Source organism: Hippoglossus hippoglossus, chromosome 12 (genome assembly GCF_009819705.1).
Source record: "Hippoglossus hippoglossus isolate fHipHip1 chromosome 12, fHipHip1.pri, whole genome shotgun sequence".
Taxonomy (NCBI): domain Eukaryota; kingdom Metazoa; phylum Chordata; class Actinopteri; order Pleuronectiformes; family Pleuronectidae; genus Hippoglossus; species Hippoglossus hippoglossus.
Window position 1 is genome coordinate 14,095,642 of NC_047162.1, and position 16,303 is coordinate 14,111,944.

At 45.1% G+C, this 16,303-nt stretch overlaps 1 protein-coding gene and 1 long non-coding RNA gene across 3 annotated transcripts in view; both read right to left on the reverse strand.

Annotated features, from left to right (window-relative positions):
• Positions 1 to 13,256, reverse strand: part of bcr (BCR activator of RhoGEF and GTPase) — an 81,036-nt gene extending 67,780 nt beyond the window's left edge. Inside the window, exon 1 of one of the 2 annotated variants that reach the window (XM_034603010.1) lies at positions 10,743 to 13,256. In XM_034603010.1, coding sequence (XP_034458901.1) covers positions 10,743 to 12,387 — 1,645 coding nt within the window. In that variant the 5' untranslated portion in view covers positions 12,388 to 13,256. The remainder of the gene's footprint in view (positions 1 to 10,742) is intronic. The other variant, XM_034603011.1, reaches the window with a different exon arrangement.
• A 1,276-nt stretch (positions 13,257 to 14,532) lies between these two features.
• Positions 14,533 to 16,195, reverse strand: LOC117772077. The gene is made up of 2 exons (XR_004615712.1): positions 16,016 to 16,195; positions 14,533 to 15,626 (listed from the first exon to the last, which is right to left on the reverse strand). It is a non-coding gene; the product is annotated as an uncharacterized LOC117772077 (long non-coding RNA).
• Positions 16,196 to 16,303: the final 108 nt, after the last annotated feature.

A 16,303-nucleotide genomic window follows, 5' to 3' on the forward strand; every position in this document is an offset into this window, starting at 1 on the left:
CGGGTGCAAGGTATTCAAGCCACAGAAAGACAGACATTTGTGGAATTAGTAGGCAGATCGTATGTAGATATGACTATTTGGACCATGTGGACACCACAGAGGAAGGAAATCCCACCACAAAAGAAGCACATGTGGAATCACTTCATATTCTCTCCCTCCTACATTCACAAACAGCTTCATCTCTGTTTCTTTTACACAGAGAAACATATTGAATAAAGTCAGCTGGAGACTTTGTTGTGCTGAGTGTTTAATGTTCATTTGTAGCGCTCCTGGTCTTATTTTTTTATGTGCTAATAACACAAACATGTGCTCACATCAGCCCACAGCAAACACCACACGCCTTCAGTATAGCTTTGTTATCTTGCAGTCAGGGCTGTTTGCACAAGGTTTCCAAAGAAGACTTAGAGATTTCAGGACTAACCAGAAAACCGCATAACTCTGAAAGTGGTTCTTAAGCCTAGTGAGCCTCCGCTACATGTAAGAGTTGTGCAAATTATTTTTCCGCTTAAAAGAAACATGTGTTTTAAGCACTTGGCTAGAGGCTACAGGTTGAGCTGGAAAAAGCAATGACAGTAAAAATTCTCGTCTCCGTTTTTTGCTCCCGGGAAGGTACGTAGGAGGAGAATCAGGCCAAGAGCTGCTGGCTTGGATTCTGCCGCCTGTCAGAAGAAAAGAGGGCTAACAATGGACTGAAACAGAAAGACAGCGCGGGACAATGCGGCTGCAGACAAAAGGCTTTTAAAATTCCGACTGAGCGTGAAAAGGCCCCAGCATCTCACGTTTAAATGACAGATTTTTGCAGATTGCTGAATTCCCATTCACATCCCTCACATCCACGTTTCACTAATCGTGATTGTGCCTGAGCTGAGAGGCAGCAAATTAAAATCCTGGAGATAACGGAGAGAGAGAGAGAGAGAGAGAGAGAGAGAGAGAGAGAGACCATCCGCTGTGATGTGTCTGATATTTTCTGCCAGACAAGTGTCGTCTCTCCATGAACTTGAAAATCAGTTGTCATGGCCAAATTGGGCTTAAAATCAGCCTTTATATTGTACAGTGCGCTCCAGGCTGAACACTGCTGAGTGAAAGAGGCAAGAAGAGACAGAGGGAGAGAGAGAGAGAGAGAGAGAGAAATGGTCAGGGGGATAGAGAAAAGGATATTAAGTGACATAAAAGACATATCACAGAAGGAGGGATGTTACCGAAGGGCATGCAGGGAGAGGAGAGAGGAGGAAGGGGAGGGGAGGCCCATCGCAACATGAAATCTGATATTCCCCAGGAGCCTACAGTTATCCAGTCCCTCTGCAACAAGCGGCTCAACAAATAACAGACAATAAAAAGGAGCCCGAGCCGGAGAGAGAAGCATAATGGAAATCAAACTTCTCTTTACATCTGGTGACGTGTAACAAATTCTACAGATTCCGCTCTTCGTCAAAACCAATGGGATCACAACGCGAGAGCTTTTCTTTCTCTTCCACTCCAGACTGCAGCCAGTTTGAGCGTGTGTTTCTCTTACAGCATAGCTTCCTCATTCAGCGGCTCACTAGTTATATTATCTACACTACTAGATACTGTACACACATACACACCTCTACCTTTAATAGCCTGCGCAGCCCTTAACAACTAACTGCCATTTATTGAGAAACCTATCCCTGCTGCCCAGTGCAGACACAGTCCAATAACAAAGAGCCTGAAGGAAGGAAGGTGACACACACACACACACACACACACACACACACACACACACACACACACACACACACACACACACACACACACACACACACACACACACACACACACACACACACACACACACACACACACACACACACACACACACACAATCAGATAGAGAGAAAGAGAGAGATTTGATTAGCCCACAGACTGTATATGAGCCCAGAGGAGGCAGTGTGTCCCTGTAGGGCACAAAATAAAATAATAAGAGGAAGTAGCCACACTGGATATTACAAGTATTAAATGAGGAAATGTTTGATCATCATCATCATCATCATTTATTGAGTATTAGTCTGTAATCTATGGCCAAATGGGGCTGAATGGACACACAACAAAGCTCTGGTTTCCTTTTAGAAGCCAGTAAACATCCAGGGAATGCAAATTTGAAATTTTATTAACATTTATGACCAAATAAATCTCCTAAACAACTTTTAATCAACATTATTGCATATAACATAATAATTGTTTGATTATATTTCTCAGAATTTTGCCTCTTGATATCTCACTCTAGAATTTCACTTTAGAATTCAGTGCATTTCGTGGGATTTGAACAAGATTATTTGCGCTGGGCAGGAGGTAGCACGGGTCGTCCACTAACCAGAAGGTTGGTGGTTTGATCCCCGGCTCCTCTGGTTCAGATTGAACCCCGAAATGGCCCCTGATTGTGTGGGCATGCGAATGGGTGAATGTAGCTTGTACTGTAAATCCCTCCGAGTAATACATAAGATAACACCCTATATAAATTCAGTCCATTTAGCATTTAGCGTTGCAACATAAGCCCGAAGACAGGATTTCAAGGACATTCATGAAGTCAAGGACAGAGAATAACACTACCTCCTACGTTCAGCTTAACCCCTAGTGAGCCGGAATCCTCCGCACTGACAGTAAGCCGAGGTTAACTCCATTAAAGTCAACTAAACCAATTTTCCGAAGAATTATAAGCTTTTAACAGTCCGTGTCCTCGCACACAAACACTACATCTGCGCAGGCCGAACATATGGACGGACAGGAGAAGGAAATACAGGCATGTGGACATTCAGGAATAGCTGGAGGGAGAGAGAGCGCAAACAAAAAAGATGGGAGAGACTCTCGGAGAATCGGCCGAGTCTGCACCTGCTCTATACTGTTCTGTAACAAGGAGACATTTGGCATCGATTGTGTTGTTTTATAGGCCTTCGTCGGTCAAACCCCTATTGGACAATTACAGAGAGAGAGAGGCTGCTTGAGGAAGGGGGCTGGGACTTTGATCTCTTCCCCTCGCTTGGAGGGAAACCCGTGGAAACAAAGAGGGAAAGGTGAAGACTTCTAATTGGCTGCAAGCAAAGGAAACTGGAAGCAGCTGGAAGAATGGGGCAGTTGAATGGAGAAGGAGAAGACGGAGAAAGAAAGAAAATAGGAGGAAGTGAGATGAGAGGGATAAAAGAGGAGGAATGAAGTGAAAGAGAAGAACTTTAGAGAAGAGAAATCAAAAAGCTGCATTTGTATGTTTATTTTCCTGTTTTTTTATCTGCTCAATTTAGTGCAATCAAAGCTAATCTCGTCCAATCAACCCTTTGTTTTTTCAGCCTCACATGTGCACACGTGCTGTGGAACATGCATACATGACAGCGCTGGTTCGTGAGTGATGATAATCCTAATGTGTAATATATAGGACATCATGCATTAGTGCAGTAATGAGTGCAGTCGGATGTGAGCTGTGCTACATGAGGGGGAGAAAAAAAATAAAAAATACTAATGGTAATCTGATTGTTGGCCAGCTTTTAATTCCCAGACGAAAGAGGGGAGATTAAGGCTTGTTGATGTTTGCATGACTAGACAGGTTTGTGATGCCTTTTAATCCAGAAAAAAATATCACCAGGCTTTCAATTATACGTTTATGCCACAAGCCTACAAGTTCACGGTAATAGTTAAGAGGGAATGTTGGAAATCGAATTATTAGCTGAGCTTCCTGAATCTTAACTGCAGCCCAGAGTCTTGTTTGCTTTCACTAGGATATCAGTGAATTTGTAATGTTTATTCTCTGCATGTTCAAGAATTGAATTAGCGATGTTCTAATACCGGCATCGTAAGTTTCCACCAATACTACAGAAAATGCCGGGTCGGGCATTGGCGAGAATGTAACCTATGTACCGATCCGATACCACGTCTTTAAAGTAAATTAGCTTCACCCAGATATAACTGCAGTTTTCTTTTCCCCGAGAAATGACATGAACAGTATCTGAGAGGTAAAATGGCATCTGAACATCTCTAGACTTCAGCAATACGTCATATTTTATGTTTTATCGTTTATGTTATTTTGGTCATAAACGAGCACTCAATTATTGCACATGTATAAATTTGAGGGGCTAACGAGTCAAAAGATGTAAAACCACTGGATCCTACACTTCCCACGATGCACTGTCTGACCTGGTTAATGTTCAGATCTTTGTAACAAGGGCTTTCTGTTAAAACCCACCTGACTTATTTCCTTAGCCTTGACAGACACCATACAACTGTTCAGGCTGCGTACGGCTTCCTGTGAATATAGTAAAATGACATGTAAAATAGGTGGTGACCCTTTAATGTGCAGACACGCGTCAGTGAATCATGACAAATAAAGCAGAATGCAGCTCTGCACAGCCCCAAGTGCAGTGTGGTGTCATGCTGACATTAATCATCACAGACGCCATATTTCCTTGTGGTCTTAACCAGAAACCAGGTCTTTCTTTCCACCCCCCACCCCACCCCCTGACTTTAACCCAGTCCCTTGGAGAGCTGGCTGTGATTAACGACCCCAGCAGCTAACCTAGAACACGTAGAAAACCAGAGAACACACAGCAGCAAGCACTTACACTGCAGGGCAAAAGGCCTGCGGTGAGCGGTTAGCTGTGGACGCTAACTAGCACAGTTTCCGTGCACTGCGGCCAATCCAGAGGGCGAACTCAGAGCGCCGTGCTGCACAGAGCCAAGATGGCCGCTCTTCAAAGTTACAGCAGCGGGGAGAAACAAGTCACCAGAATTTATGTAAGGGATTTTTCCATCATTCTTTTTTATTTTTTGTCGTTTTATTTTAACAAGAGCACTTGGTCACCAGAGGAAAGATTGTGGCTGGGTGCTTGGCAGAGGAAACATACAAGCACACACACAAAAAAAGGAGAAGAAATAAACAGAAGCAGGGAAGAGTAAAATTACCCTTAGGAGGGCCGTGAGTGTTTATGTGCATTTGTGTTTACATGTCTGTCTGCAAGGTCCAGTAATGATCCTCCAATCTGCTTCCATTTACCCGGTGTCCAAAAGTCTCCCCAGGCCTCAAACTAATGGCCAGTGGACGCAACATAATCACTTCCTGTCTTTAAACCCAAAGAAAGAGAGACAGTTTGAGGTTCTGGGGCTGCCACACCAGCAGGTTGTGAGAGGTTGGACCTCTACTGCAGAAACAAGGGAAGCAACGTGACCTCAGAGATGCTCTGAAAATCGTAATAATAAAATAAGTGCCTCATCTTGCCAAATAAAAAATACAGATGTAGTGAATTTAAATGTGGTTTCATAAGGAGACTGATGGGCCTTGTGCTCTACTAAGTACTATTCTAGGGTTGCATAGAGACTATTTGGACCTGGTGTATAGATGTTATCAATTCAAGTAGCATTTTATATAGTTTATACTGTTATACCTAAGCCAACTACTATGGTCAACTATACAAAGTCAAGTAACTACTAAAGGACAGCATGAACTATGAATGTTCAAGACCAACCCCTGCATACTAGAGATGTTATATATTATAGAGTGTATATAATGAAAATAGCTCAACTACTAAATTAGTAAAGAGGCTTTTCACATTCTCACAGGAACTTTTTCTTCCTCCATAACTGATCCCAGGAGCAAAGGGATCGTTTTGTCATTGGTCCGAGCAGGTTACACCGGCCCAGGGAAAGGCCGAGCCGAGCGCCCAGCTGGCAAGAAAAAAAAGGCCGACACAACCCCCCCATATCTCTCCTCCTTTTACCCCTTCTTCTTATCCCCCTTCTCTCCTCTCCACCACTCGGGGCCTGATTGTGAGCCTGCAGCTCCTGTGTGCCGGCTGAGGTAACCCAGGCTTTCACCGCCAAACTCACTCGAACAGCGCAGTGTGAAGGAGCCTTTTTAAAAGAGCTACAGCTACACAACCCCCCCCTCTCGCTCTCCCTCAGTGTGAAAATGGGGTCATTGTGCCACACCGAACGACTGTAAAACATGTGGCCAGAGGTACCAACGACAAAATGTGTGTCAGTGTCTCGTGGGCTGTACCCATCCTTCCTCTTCATCCTCTGCACAAATGAACACACATGGAAATACATGCTGAATCACTCAAGGCAAGGGGCACGACACACAGGGCTCAGAGGGAAAGAAGACATACACAGACTCAGCCTGGTACAGACCGTCACCTCCACTAACAAACACTCAATGATGATGATTTCCTTCGTGGCTACAAATATATTTAGAAAAACACACAGTGATATCATCATCATCATCATCATCATCATCATCATCATCATCAGATTTGATCTGCAATCCTCCCTCAGGGGAACCAAGCCCTTTTGACAGTGACTATTTTTTTGTCTTATCCGACACATGCTATAATTCATACAGTGACACATGCTCTCCCAGCATGCTTTGATTTGCATTTTTTCAGGGCAAAAGACAGGTTAAAAGTGTGCTGAATATAGTTGAAAGAAATGTTGTTTTTTAGACTTTTAAGTTGCATATAACCATTGTTTCAACAACATATTTCAATATGAGGCAGGTTCCATCACTAAGGATGTGTGAAATAAAGTCCCTCATCCAAAAGGTTTTAGCTACAATTAGCTATTTTCAAACTAGTCCAGCCGTCCACCTACCTTCTTCTGCTGTCATGGCGACAGCAGGCTAAGCAGGGTATTCCAGACATCCCTCTCCATAGCAACATTTCCCAGCTTCTCCTGGGATCCTGAGGCATTCCCAGACCAGATGGGCTATATAATAATCTAGATCCAAGTTCTGGGACTCCTAAACACATGCCCCAAAGTTTCAAACCAGTGATTAATTACATTTCTCAGAACTTGAAAAATATGTTTACTAAATCGAGCTTCCTAACTATAAGTATAATGTTTAATGTTGGACAGGGTTTATATTAGCAAGCTAATGTTAGCTAACGTTATCCAGTTGGCTCCGTTAGCTAGCGATTATACTATTATTATAGCCTACTTGGTGTCAACTAATTCCTACTTTAGAATTTGTTTGCAAGGTAAAAGCCATTAGAGTTCAGTGTATGGTAGTGTGAACGTATAAACAGCTGGTGCAACTGGCTCAGGTGGTTAAAATAAATTCAAATAAAGTCAAACGCCGTTGAAATCATGGCTAACTATGACTATGTCTTTTTAATACCAACACTACTAATGAGATAATAAAGCTACTCTGCATTTATATGATATTTAAAAACTAAAACATCCTTCATTTATAAAAAAGAAGAGATAAATAACCCCGGGCCCAGAGAGGACAGACGGAGAGTGACGGAGTTTGTACTTGTCTAAAATTAGAGCTGCTGACGGGACCCAGCTGAAGGAGGAGGAGGTCTTGGACAATAAAACCATTGAAGCTTTCCCGGGCCTGTCCTGCTCTGGCATCCCTGCCCTCTGAGACACAAACCCACAGGTATTCACCAGTTTTCTCTTCACATGAATCAATGGAAACGGCGTTACGGAGAGACTTGGCATTTTCGGTTGCCACCCAATTCCATTCAGAAGGTAGTGAAAGCCGCCTTTCTTCAGCTGACTGATCTCAACTCAAACTCTCAGCAGGTAAAGTGTGTGTGTGGCCACGGGGCAGTTCTGTTAACATCGCTATGAGCTTCAGAGGATGAGTTTTATTCTCTGTGAACTTTTGCCCTTCTTTAAAAATAATCAATTTCCATGTTCTACATTTTATTTCTACACAAATTCAGAGGTTTACTTGCAGGAAAGACGAGGAGGCGACGTGAAACAGACTTGTCAGTCGTCTCGGCGCGTATGATCAAATACTTGACGTAACATCGCCGCGCTCGTGTTTCTTCAATCCACATCAAAAGCGGGAAGTTGGCAGCTGAAGGTTTCTCGCCTACAAAACCTGTTTCGATTTAACTCACCGAGCGGCTCCCCTTTCCCACTGAAGTCACTGGAGGCATCTTTATTTGAGTCTTTCATTCATTTTGTCATTCTGTCGCAGTCACAAAAGGCCTGATAATCTCAGAAGGTAAACATCTGATCCTGAAAACCTGAGATGGTGTGACTCCTCCAGAGGCGTCTTCAGACTCTGGTCGACAAATGGCACGAAACATTTTCATTCTTGCACCCTTCTGGCCTTAACGTCCCATCTCCAGCTACAACGCGAGCATTCATCCGCCCGCAACTATTGCTGAAGGTAAAGCAGCCTCCAGGTATACGAGCAAACATCAAGCATGTGTGTGTTTGTGTGTGTGTGTGTCTTTGTGCGTCTGTGCATTTCTGTTACGCAACGGGAGAGTTCTTCCCATCTGTGCTTCTCCGCAGCCCCCGCATCCCTGACCAGTGAAGCGAGAAACGACAGCTCACTGCCTTGCACTCTGCCTCCCTCGCTCTTCCTCGCACAACACCGACCCACTCTCCATTATTATCATCATCATCCTCGATCGCCCAGCAAAAACACACTCTTGGCTCCTCATCCCTCGTCTGTCTCTCCTCCGGCTGGCGCACACACACACACACACACACACACACACACACACACACACACACACACACACACACACACACACACACACACACACACACACACACACACACACACACACACCTGGGCTTCAAAACAACAACTCATCATCATCACCTTCACTGTCTGCATCGCACCCATCTGCCCTCAGCTTAAACCCCAACTACAAAACAAGACCCGCTCTGTAGGGTGTCGAAACATTTTTACTTCCTATGCTCAAATTCCAGATTATCCCACTAAGTGCATCCCTCTCTACACCCCCCAGCCCCATCCTCCATCTCCGTCCCTGCTCTTCCGGCTCGCCTCGCTCCCCACAGGGCTCATTGTTGTGGAAAAGATGTTAAAACAAAGAGAGCAGACAGTGCAGCGATAATCCTAAACATAGCAGCTGGGGAATTAGCTAGCCATTTTTCCTGGGGACTCGCACTGCTGCTGTACACACACACACACACACACACACACACACACACACACACACACACATCAGAACAATCTTATTTGTTGTCAGCACTACGAATGTTAGCGATGGCTGATGGTGTTTGCCTCCCGGGGAAGGGAATAGTAATTAAAATGGAAGATGGCTTTTTCGCGTTCACCGCAAAGAGGAGATGGTTTTCCAGACAGGATGAGATGCTGCACTTTGACCAGAGTGTTCCGTCTGGAAAAAGCATTTTAGCTGATTCCACCAGGGCCACCGTGTCAAATAAATGAATTATAGATGCACCGAGACCTCCGCTGTTCAGGATATTTAGGCAATGAGCGGTTTCAGGTTGCAGAAAGTAATGCTGCCCAGAATGGTGACAGTAATGCCTACAGTACAGTGAGGAAATTAGGCCTTAGGTTAGCTGTAACTTCATTTTACAGGTACATGTCTCACAGGCAGGAGTGAAAACATATCAATTGCTCCCCTTTTTCTTTCTGTCCCTTTTTCATGTTTGAGTTCCTTCTCCTAATCCTCTCTCTCTGCTCCTCTCTGCTTTCTGACTTCCTCTTCCCTCCTTTCCAGTTCATCCTGGCACCAGAGCAGGTGTATGATGCCAGCACCCCGCTGCCTGTCTGCTCCAGCAGGGCGCCAGCACCAAATCTGTTACAGTATAGCAGGGCCGCTAAAACACTTCTACACACTTCCACAGCCAAGTCAAGTCAAATCAAAGTTTATCTATATAGCACGTGTAAAACAACCACAGTTGACTAAAGTGCTGAAAAGGGGTTAAAACACAAAAGTAATAACGCGTTAAATATCATAACATCGCGAAAGAAAGTGAGAAGAAGTAGGTCTTTAGAAATTATTTGAATTTAAGTGTTTCTAAAGACCATTGAAAGACAACACGCCAAAACGTGCATTACTACTGCAAACCGCATCTTGGTAACATCATTCCATGTCTAAAAAAAGAATGTCAAATATCTGAACCGCCCGAGCAATGTGCAGTTTTAGCTCTTGTGAGCTGGCAAAGCCTCAACAATGGAAACTTCACTGAGGAATTACAGTAAACTAAGCCCTCCTAATGTGGTTCTTGAACACAACACACTCCACTGTTGTTGTGATTGAGCCTGGCAGCCAGGGCAGCCAGTGACCATGTCTCAAACTCCAGTATGCACACATCTATCTGATACTGCCGCTGCTGTTCTATTACAGGTGGCTGAAAGGCTGCAATTTAGTGGTTAGGGACTGTGCAGGTAATTGTTTGGAGAGATTACAGTGGGATTCCTTTGTCCTGGTCTGTTACATAAGCAAATAAATAGTTTTGGCTCGAGGTGCAGGCGGACGTCTTCTGCTTTGTCAAACTTGAGACGGACAGGAAGACAGCCACCTGTGATTTGAATTCCACACTCGGAGCCACAGGGGTCGTTTGAGAAAGGCTAGACCTGCAGCTTCCACTCGACCTGACCACATTTATTGTTCACCCACCCGACTGACATTCCAGGAATAAGCAGAGGAGGATCTTTCATCTATCTCCCACGCGAGGCCTTCCAAAGGACACACAGCGCTGCTCGTCTATGTGCGCACACACATACACTCATGCACACAGACTTTTTGTGGTTTTTAAAAGGGAAGAGGCTAAAAATGCAAAAGAATCAACACCAAAATCATTCCTGCGTGACTAAATTACGCTCGTCCCAACATCTACTCAGGCTTTCATTAATTTTTCCTTCCTACACACACACACACACACACACACACACACACACAACCAGGCACACTCCTTTTTCTGTGTGGGCTCGGAAACGTCCTTTGTGCTCCAGCCCACTTGCTCTCAGCAAAAGATTAAAGACGGGATACAGCACTCACCTAGGTGGTCTCCATGGAAACTGTTGTCGTGGGATGTTCTGCCGTGGGGCAAGAGGTCATGATGGGCAGCAGGTGGCCAGATTTGACCGGTCTTGCGAACACTCACAATAGTGGCCTCAGACATGACCACGTGGCCTCCCTGCTGCCGGTGAGGACGCTTCTGGGACTGCGGTGTCGGCGGGCTGCTGCTGTCCAAAGAGTGCTGGGAGTTCTGGGAGTTCTGGGATGGCGAGCGGCTCTTCTCTCTGAAGGGCCGACGGAAGGCCGTAGTGGGGCTGGGTGAGACGTGGCTCGACTGGCCAGAGGAGAAGTCCTCCTCACTGGACGTCAGGTTCTCGTTGGAGCTGCAGTCCGGCGTGTAGCCGCCACCTCCACCCACATCCTCAAAACTACCTGGGGAGTAGGAGCGGCGTGGCCAGGTCAGGAGGTGGTCGTCTCCTCCCCCGTGTTCTCTCATTGTGACTCCGGTACCACCTCCAGATCTACCATCTCCAACCCCACCTTCGCCCATCATCACCCCACCAACATAAACACTGGAGTAGGCCTGGAAGTCAGAGGGCTGCCAAGGCGGGGGTGGAGGTTTGCCCCCATTGGCCCTCGCTGAATGTCTCTGATTGGGCTCTCCATCTTCATATTCTGCGTCATAGCCGCAGGTGCTCTCAGTGGAACGTCCTCTGTACACAGGCCTGGCGCGGAGCTCCCCGGCTACTGTTGCCAGGTTACCTGGGAGGGAGTGAAGAGATCTCTTTCGCTCCATCTGCATGGCCTGGCTGCCCAGGGAGCTGATCTTGTCAGAGACTTCACGGTCATTGACCCTTACCAGACCCCTCTCATGGTGGAATTCCATGTTAGTGTAAAATGGCGGTGGTGGCGGCGGTAGTTGCTTCTCCTGACCCTTAGCTACATCACCTGAAGAGTGAGAGTTGGCCCGTTTGATCCTCTCAAAGTTGGATCTAAGAGCTGCCACACCAAGACCCATACCAAGTTTGTCCTTGGGGTCAGTGGGCAGATCCTTGTCTGGGGGTGGAAGGGTGGGCCTGCGGGGAGAGACTGAGATGCCGCCTCTCTGCTTGGATGGCGAGAGGCCGTCCAGGTTGTCGCAGGATGTCGACTCAACTTGCTGGGGCACGTCAAACGCTGACTCCAGTCCGTCTCCGTGGGAGGCTGACTTTCTGGCAGGTGGAGGTCTCGGTTTGGTCCTGCCTGTACCATCTCCAAGAGGCTGGAAGCGAGTCCTGTCCATGATGGGCCCACCAACACCACCACCACCGCCACCACCACCACCGCCACCGCCGCCATAACATCCAACTCCAACTCCTATTCCAACCCCACCAGTCTCCTGCATGTGTGGCTGCTGGGACTCTGCACCCTGTGTGGCTGCGGGGTCCATCCCCTCGTTCAGCGGCGTCTTCCTGAAGCCCCACCGCTGCTTGTCGTAGCTCTTCCTCTCTTTGGCCAGGAGGGTCTGCAGGTAGATCATGCGGAATCGCTCCTTGTTCACCTCCTGCTCCAGACGCCTGATGGACGCCTTGCACCTCTCCAGCTCCTGCTCGATGCCCCCTACTGACCTCAGCTCCATCTTGGGGGGCTCAGACTCTGGGAACTGTGCTTTCCACGCCTCCATGAATCCAACGGGTTCCACCATATTGTTCCACCAATCTATTTCTGAGAACGACCCCCCGACTCACGCACGAGGGGAGGGAGGGAGGGAAGATGCCAAGGACACGCAGATTGTCCCTGTCCAACACTGTGTCCTTCCCAACAACAATGTCCAGCTCCAGCAGCAGAGCAGGGGCAGTGTTCAGAGCAGGCCTCGAGGAAACCCGTCCACAAACACACTGTCTAATTGCTGACACTTGTCGTGGGCTGCGCTGGCGCAACAATACATCCCATTCTGAACAAGAGAAACCGGCTGGTCAGTCACTGGAACCACTGGGAACGTGCGGCGCAGAGACAGGAATAAAAAACTGGAGCAAACTTCGTGTTTCTCATGCATTATTCCACAAAAAGGGCACTTTCAGAGGAGGAGTAAAAAAAATAATAATAATCAAAAAGAAAATCTCTCAGCCACGATGACAGCTGGTGTCTTTGTGACCAGGGGGATGTGGATCTCAGGGGGGGGTGGGGGGGAGAGAAAAACAGGAGAAAGTGTTTTTTTTATCAGTCCTGGTTTACTCACTGTCTCCGTGTGAGGCTGGAGGTGGAGGCTTCACTCCATGTTGTCCATGAATCCCAGGCGCTGCCGCTGCTGCTCCTCGGGTCCGAGGCGCCTTTGTACCAGCAGCGCTTCAAGGAGGACGCGTAAAAAAGCGCAAAACGCGGAGCGACGACAACATCGGAGTCGCGGGTCTTTACGCGGAGGAGGGAGCCGGTGCGAGGGGGACGATTTGTTCCATTATCCCGTGTTCCTCCACAGCACTGGTAGTAGTGGTGGTGGTGCTGGTTGTGTTTTCTCCCTTTCTGTGGTTCTCCAGCGTCTTCGGCCGTGATGGTGCCGCTGTGTGCGCTCCCATCTCCGGCCAGAGGGAGTGGGAGGGACCAGAGTGACAGGGAGTCTGCTGGTTAAAGAGACACACTCACCCCCTCACCTGAACACGCAGCCATTCGTTTCCCTCAACTTCTTCATTCAAGACAATGAAGGTTTTTTTTAAACTGCTCTTAAAAAACAGAGCACATCTCAGGTCTTTTCTTTATCCACTGTCGGTGCGTAATCTGTGCGTCTCATCCAACAGCATTTGTGTCCAGAGGGTGAACAGGAACATGTATTCTACAAAATCAGAATGCATCAGAGGCAGTTACCTACTTTATACTCACTATACTTCAGTCAACAACTGTATGGAAGTTAAATGTGAACAGTTTTATAAAAATATATGAAACACAGAACTGGAATATCTGATGGATTCAGTATATTAATAACTATAGTATAGTATAGTATAGTATATAAATAAATACTAATGCATAATTTATTCCTTTGGTTAGGGTTGTTGGTTTGTTGCTGTTTTGTCTTTATGTTCTGAACATGTATAGCCAACATGTGCATGTACGTATACATTCATGTGCTCATGCACCAACACTAACATACTAACTTCATTCTTTCTTTCTTTTTTTGTACTTTTAGTATTTCACTATCATTGCTTTTCTTCACCCTCCTTTCTTTTCATTCACCAAATAATACATATTGAAAGACAGCTATAGGTGATTATTCATTTATTTATTTTTTCATTATACAAGCAAATGTTTGGAACTCTGAAAAGCCGCCACTTGCCATTTCTCAGGATTAATGTTTCCAGTAATACATTTCTAATAACTATCAATAAAATCAATATTACTTCCTCTGTGATACTTTAAAAACCACCTGTGTCATTACATCATATGGTTGTGCTGTATATTTAGCCAAATGCTGCCACCTACTGGGGTAGTATTACATGTGTGGCTTTTTGTTCATTTTTTGTTTCCTGTGGTAAAACCAAGTTCACCACTTAAAAACCCTTAATAATAAATATAGCTGCAATAACTAGAGGCCCAACCGTCCCCTCATGAAACCACATTTAAACCACACATTTAAACTCCAGATTCGTATGTGGATCTGGAGCAAATTGCACAGTCCCTTAAACATCCATGAATAAATCTCTAAGAATTAAAATACAAAGTAGTCAAAACCAAATGTAGACAAAAAAATATCCGCCTTTGTAAATATCTGTGTATTACATGTTATATTGTTATTGTTACTAAATATTGACCATGCAATGATGCATCATTCACATAACTACAAAGAACAAAAGAGACATGATTCAAATACTATAGTTTTATTTACCTGAAACCACAACCCTCAGAAATGCATGTACAATCATTATTATTTATCTTATAATAATGATCGTCTTTTTACATATGGTTAATATTGTTCTTCGACCAGGAGTTGCTGAGGGAGCTGCACAGGCCCCCCCCACATTAGATCACAGTTTTACAGCAGTTGATAAAGATATATAGTGATGATGATGATGATGTAGAGGAAATAAGAAAACACTGTTGTATTGCAGGATTACCAATGAATCAAAGTGTCTGTAGCGTCCTCTCAGAAAAGGACTTATTCATCTATGTGAATGGTTCAGTGATCGGCCGACAGTAGTTAACAAAGAGGGGGGGGGGGAATATTAAGTTACGAAAATAATCGTAGCGCAGTCAAGTTCAACACGGGTCCTTTCTCATCGTCTAAATATTGTGCAAATTACCCAGATCGTTACAATAAAAACAGTGATTTTTTTCCCTTATATCTACGATAGTCATCTTAAAACCTTAACGTTATTTGAGTATTATACATTAGAATCTATAAATACAAAATGCAAAGCCTACATACAGCTGAAACACATGCATATTCGTACACTTGATGTACAACTAAGACCATTTAACCCAGTGTTTTTTATTTTATGTCAAAGATTCTCTAAGCTACCATGAAATTCGGAGACAAATTTTTCATGCAAGAAGGGACGAGGAGGGCGACGACTACTTCCCTGCACACAAAAAACTGGAAACGGTGTCATATTGATTTAGCATCTGCACACAGAGGTATAGGTGTGTTAAGAAGTGGGAATGTGTGTGTGTGTGGAGTGTGTGTGTGTTGTGGGACAAAGGGCACAGGGAAGATTTTCCAGCCCAACCACTTTTTTAAAATATCAACCCTTATGCATTTGGTCTCATTACTGTGAAAACGTGTATTTTTCTTTTGTGTTGTTGGTGCAACGTTACACACACACACACATGCACTGCTGGTCATCATGGTGTCAGAGGTGTGTGAAGTTTAGAGTGAGCACAGACGCCGGATGGTCGGACGACTCCAGCCTCAGAGCCCACTCTTTAAATTTGTTTAAACTTTTTATGACAGCCAACCTAAAGAGGGAGAGAAGACATGAGTTAGTACAAAATACATTTGATAAACAATTTAAAATTTCAAAACATTTTCTACCATATTATCAGAAAGAGGATTTCGCTTTGTGATTATAAGCAAAGTGTCAGAGTGGTGAAAAGAACAGCACACAGTGACATTCACAGTGGAGGCATGTGGTCAACATCCAGGCCAAGTTTCTCTCTAAGGATTGGCTACCCATAATGCACTGGGAACAGTTTAAACTCTCTTCTATGACACTGATGTCTTTAAGTTACCTGGAAAACATTCTTTCCCTAAAAACGCCAAAGCCATTTCAAGGGGTTTCTTCTTGTTTCGTTGGATTCTACGGGTTTGACTTAACAATTAAGAAATGAAAAAGATGGATACTCACTCAAGTGACAGGGGAGCCAATGGAAAGCATTGAGGGAGAAAGCACACGGTTGTTGTTATGTGGAAAACAAACACAGTGCAAACAAACCCAGGCTTCTGTCACCCCAAACACATGCTTATTTAGACAAGAGGGATGGTGTGTGTGTGTGGATGTTCCTCACACTTGTAGAAATTTCCATACAATATGCTCAGGATAAGTGCAGATGACTGTATGGGCTCTGATCCTACATGAATACACACACAACCAGAGTACGGTACACCCAGCACTACCTCTACATTTTAAAGCCTT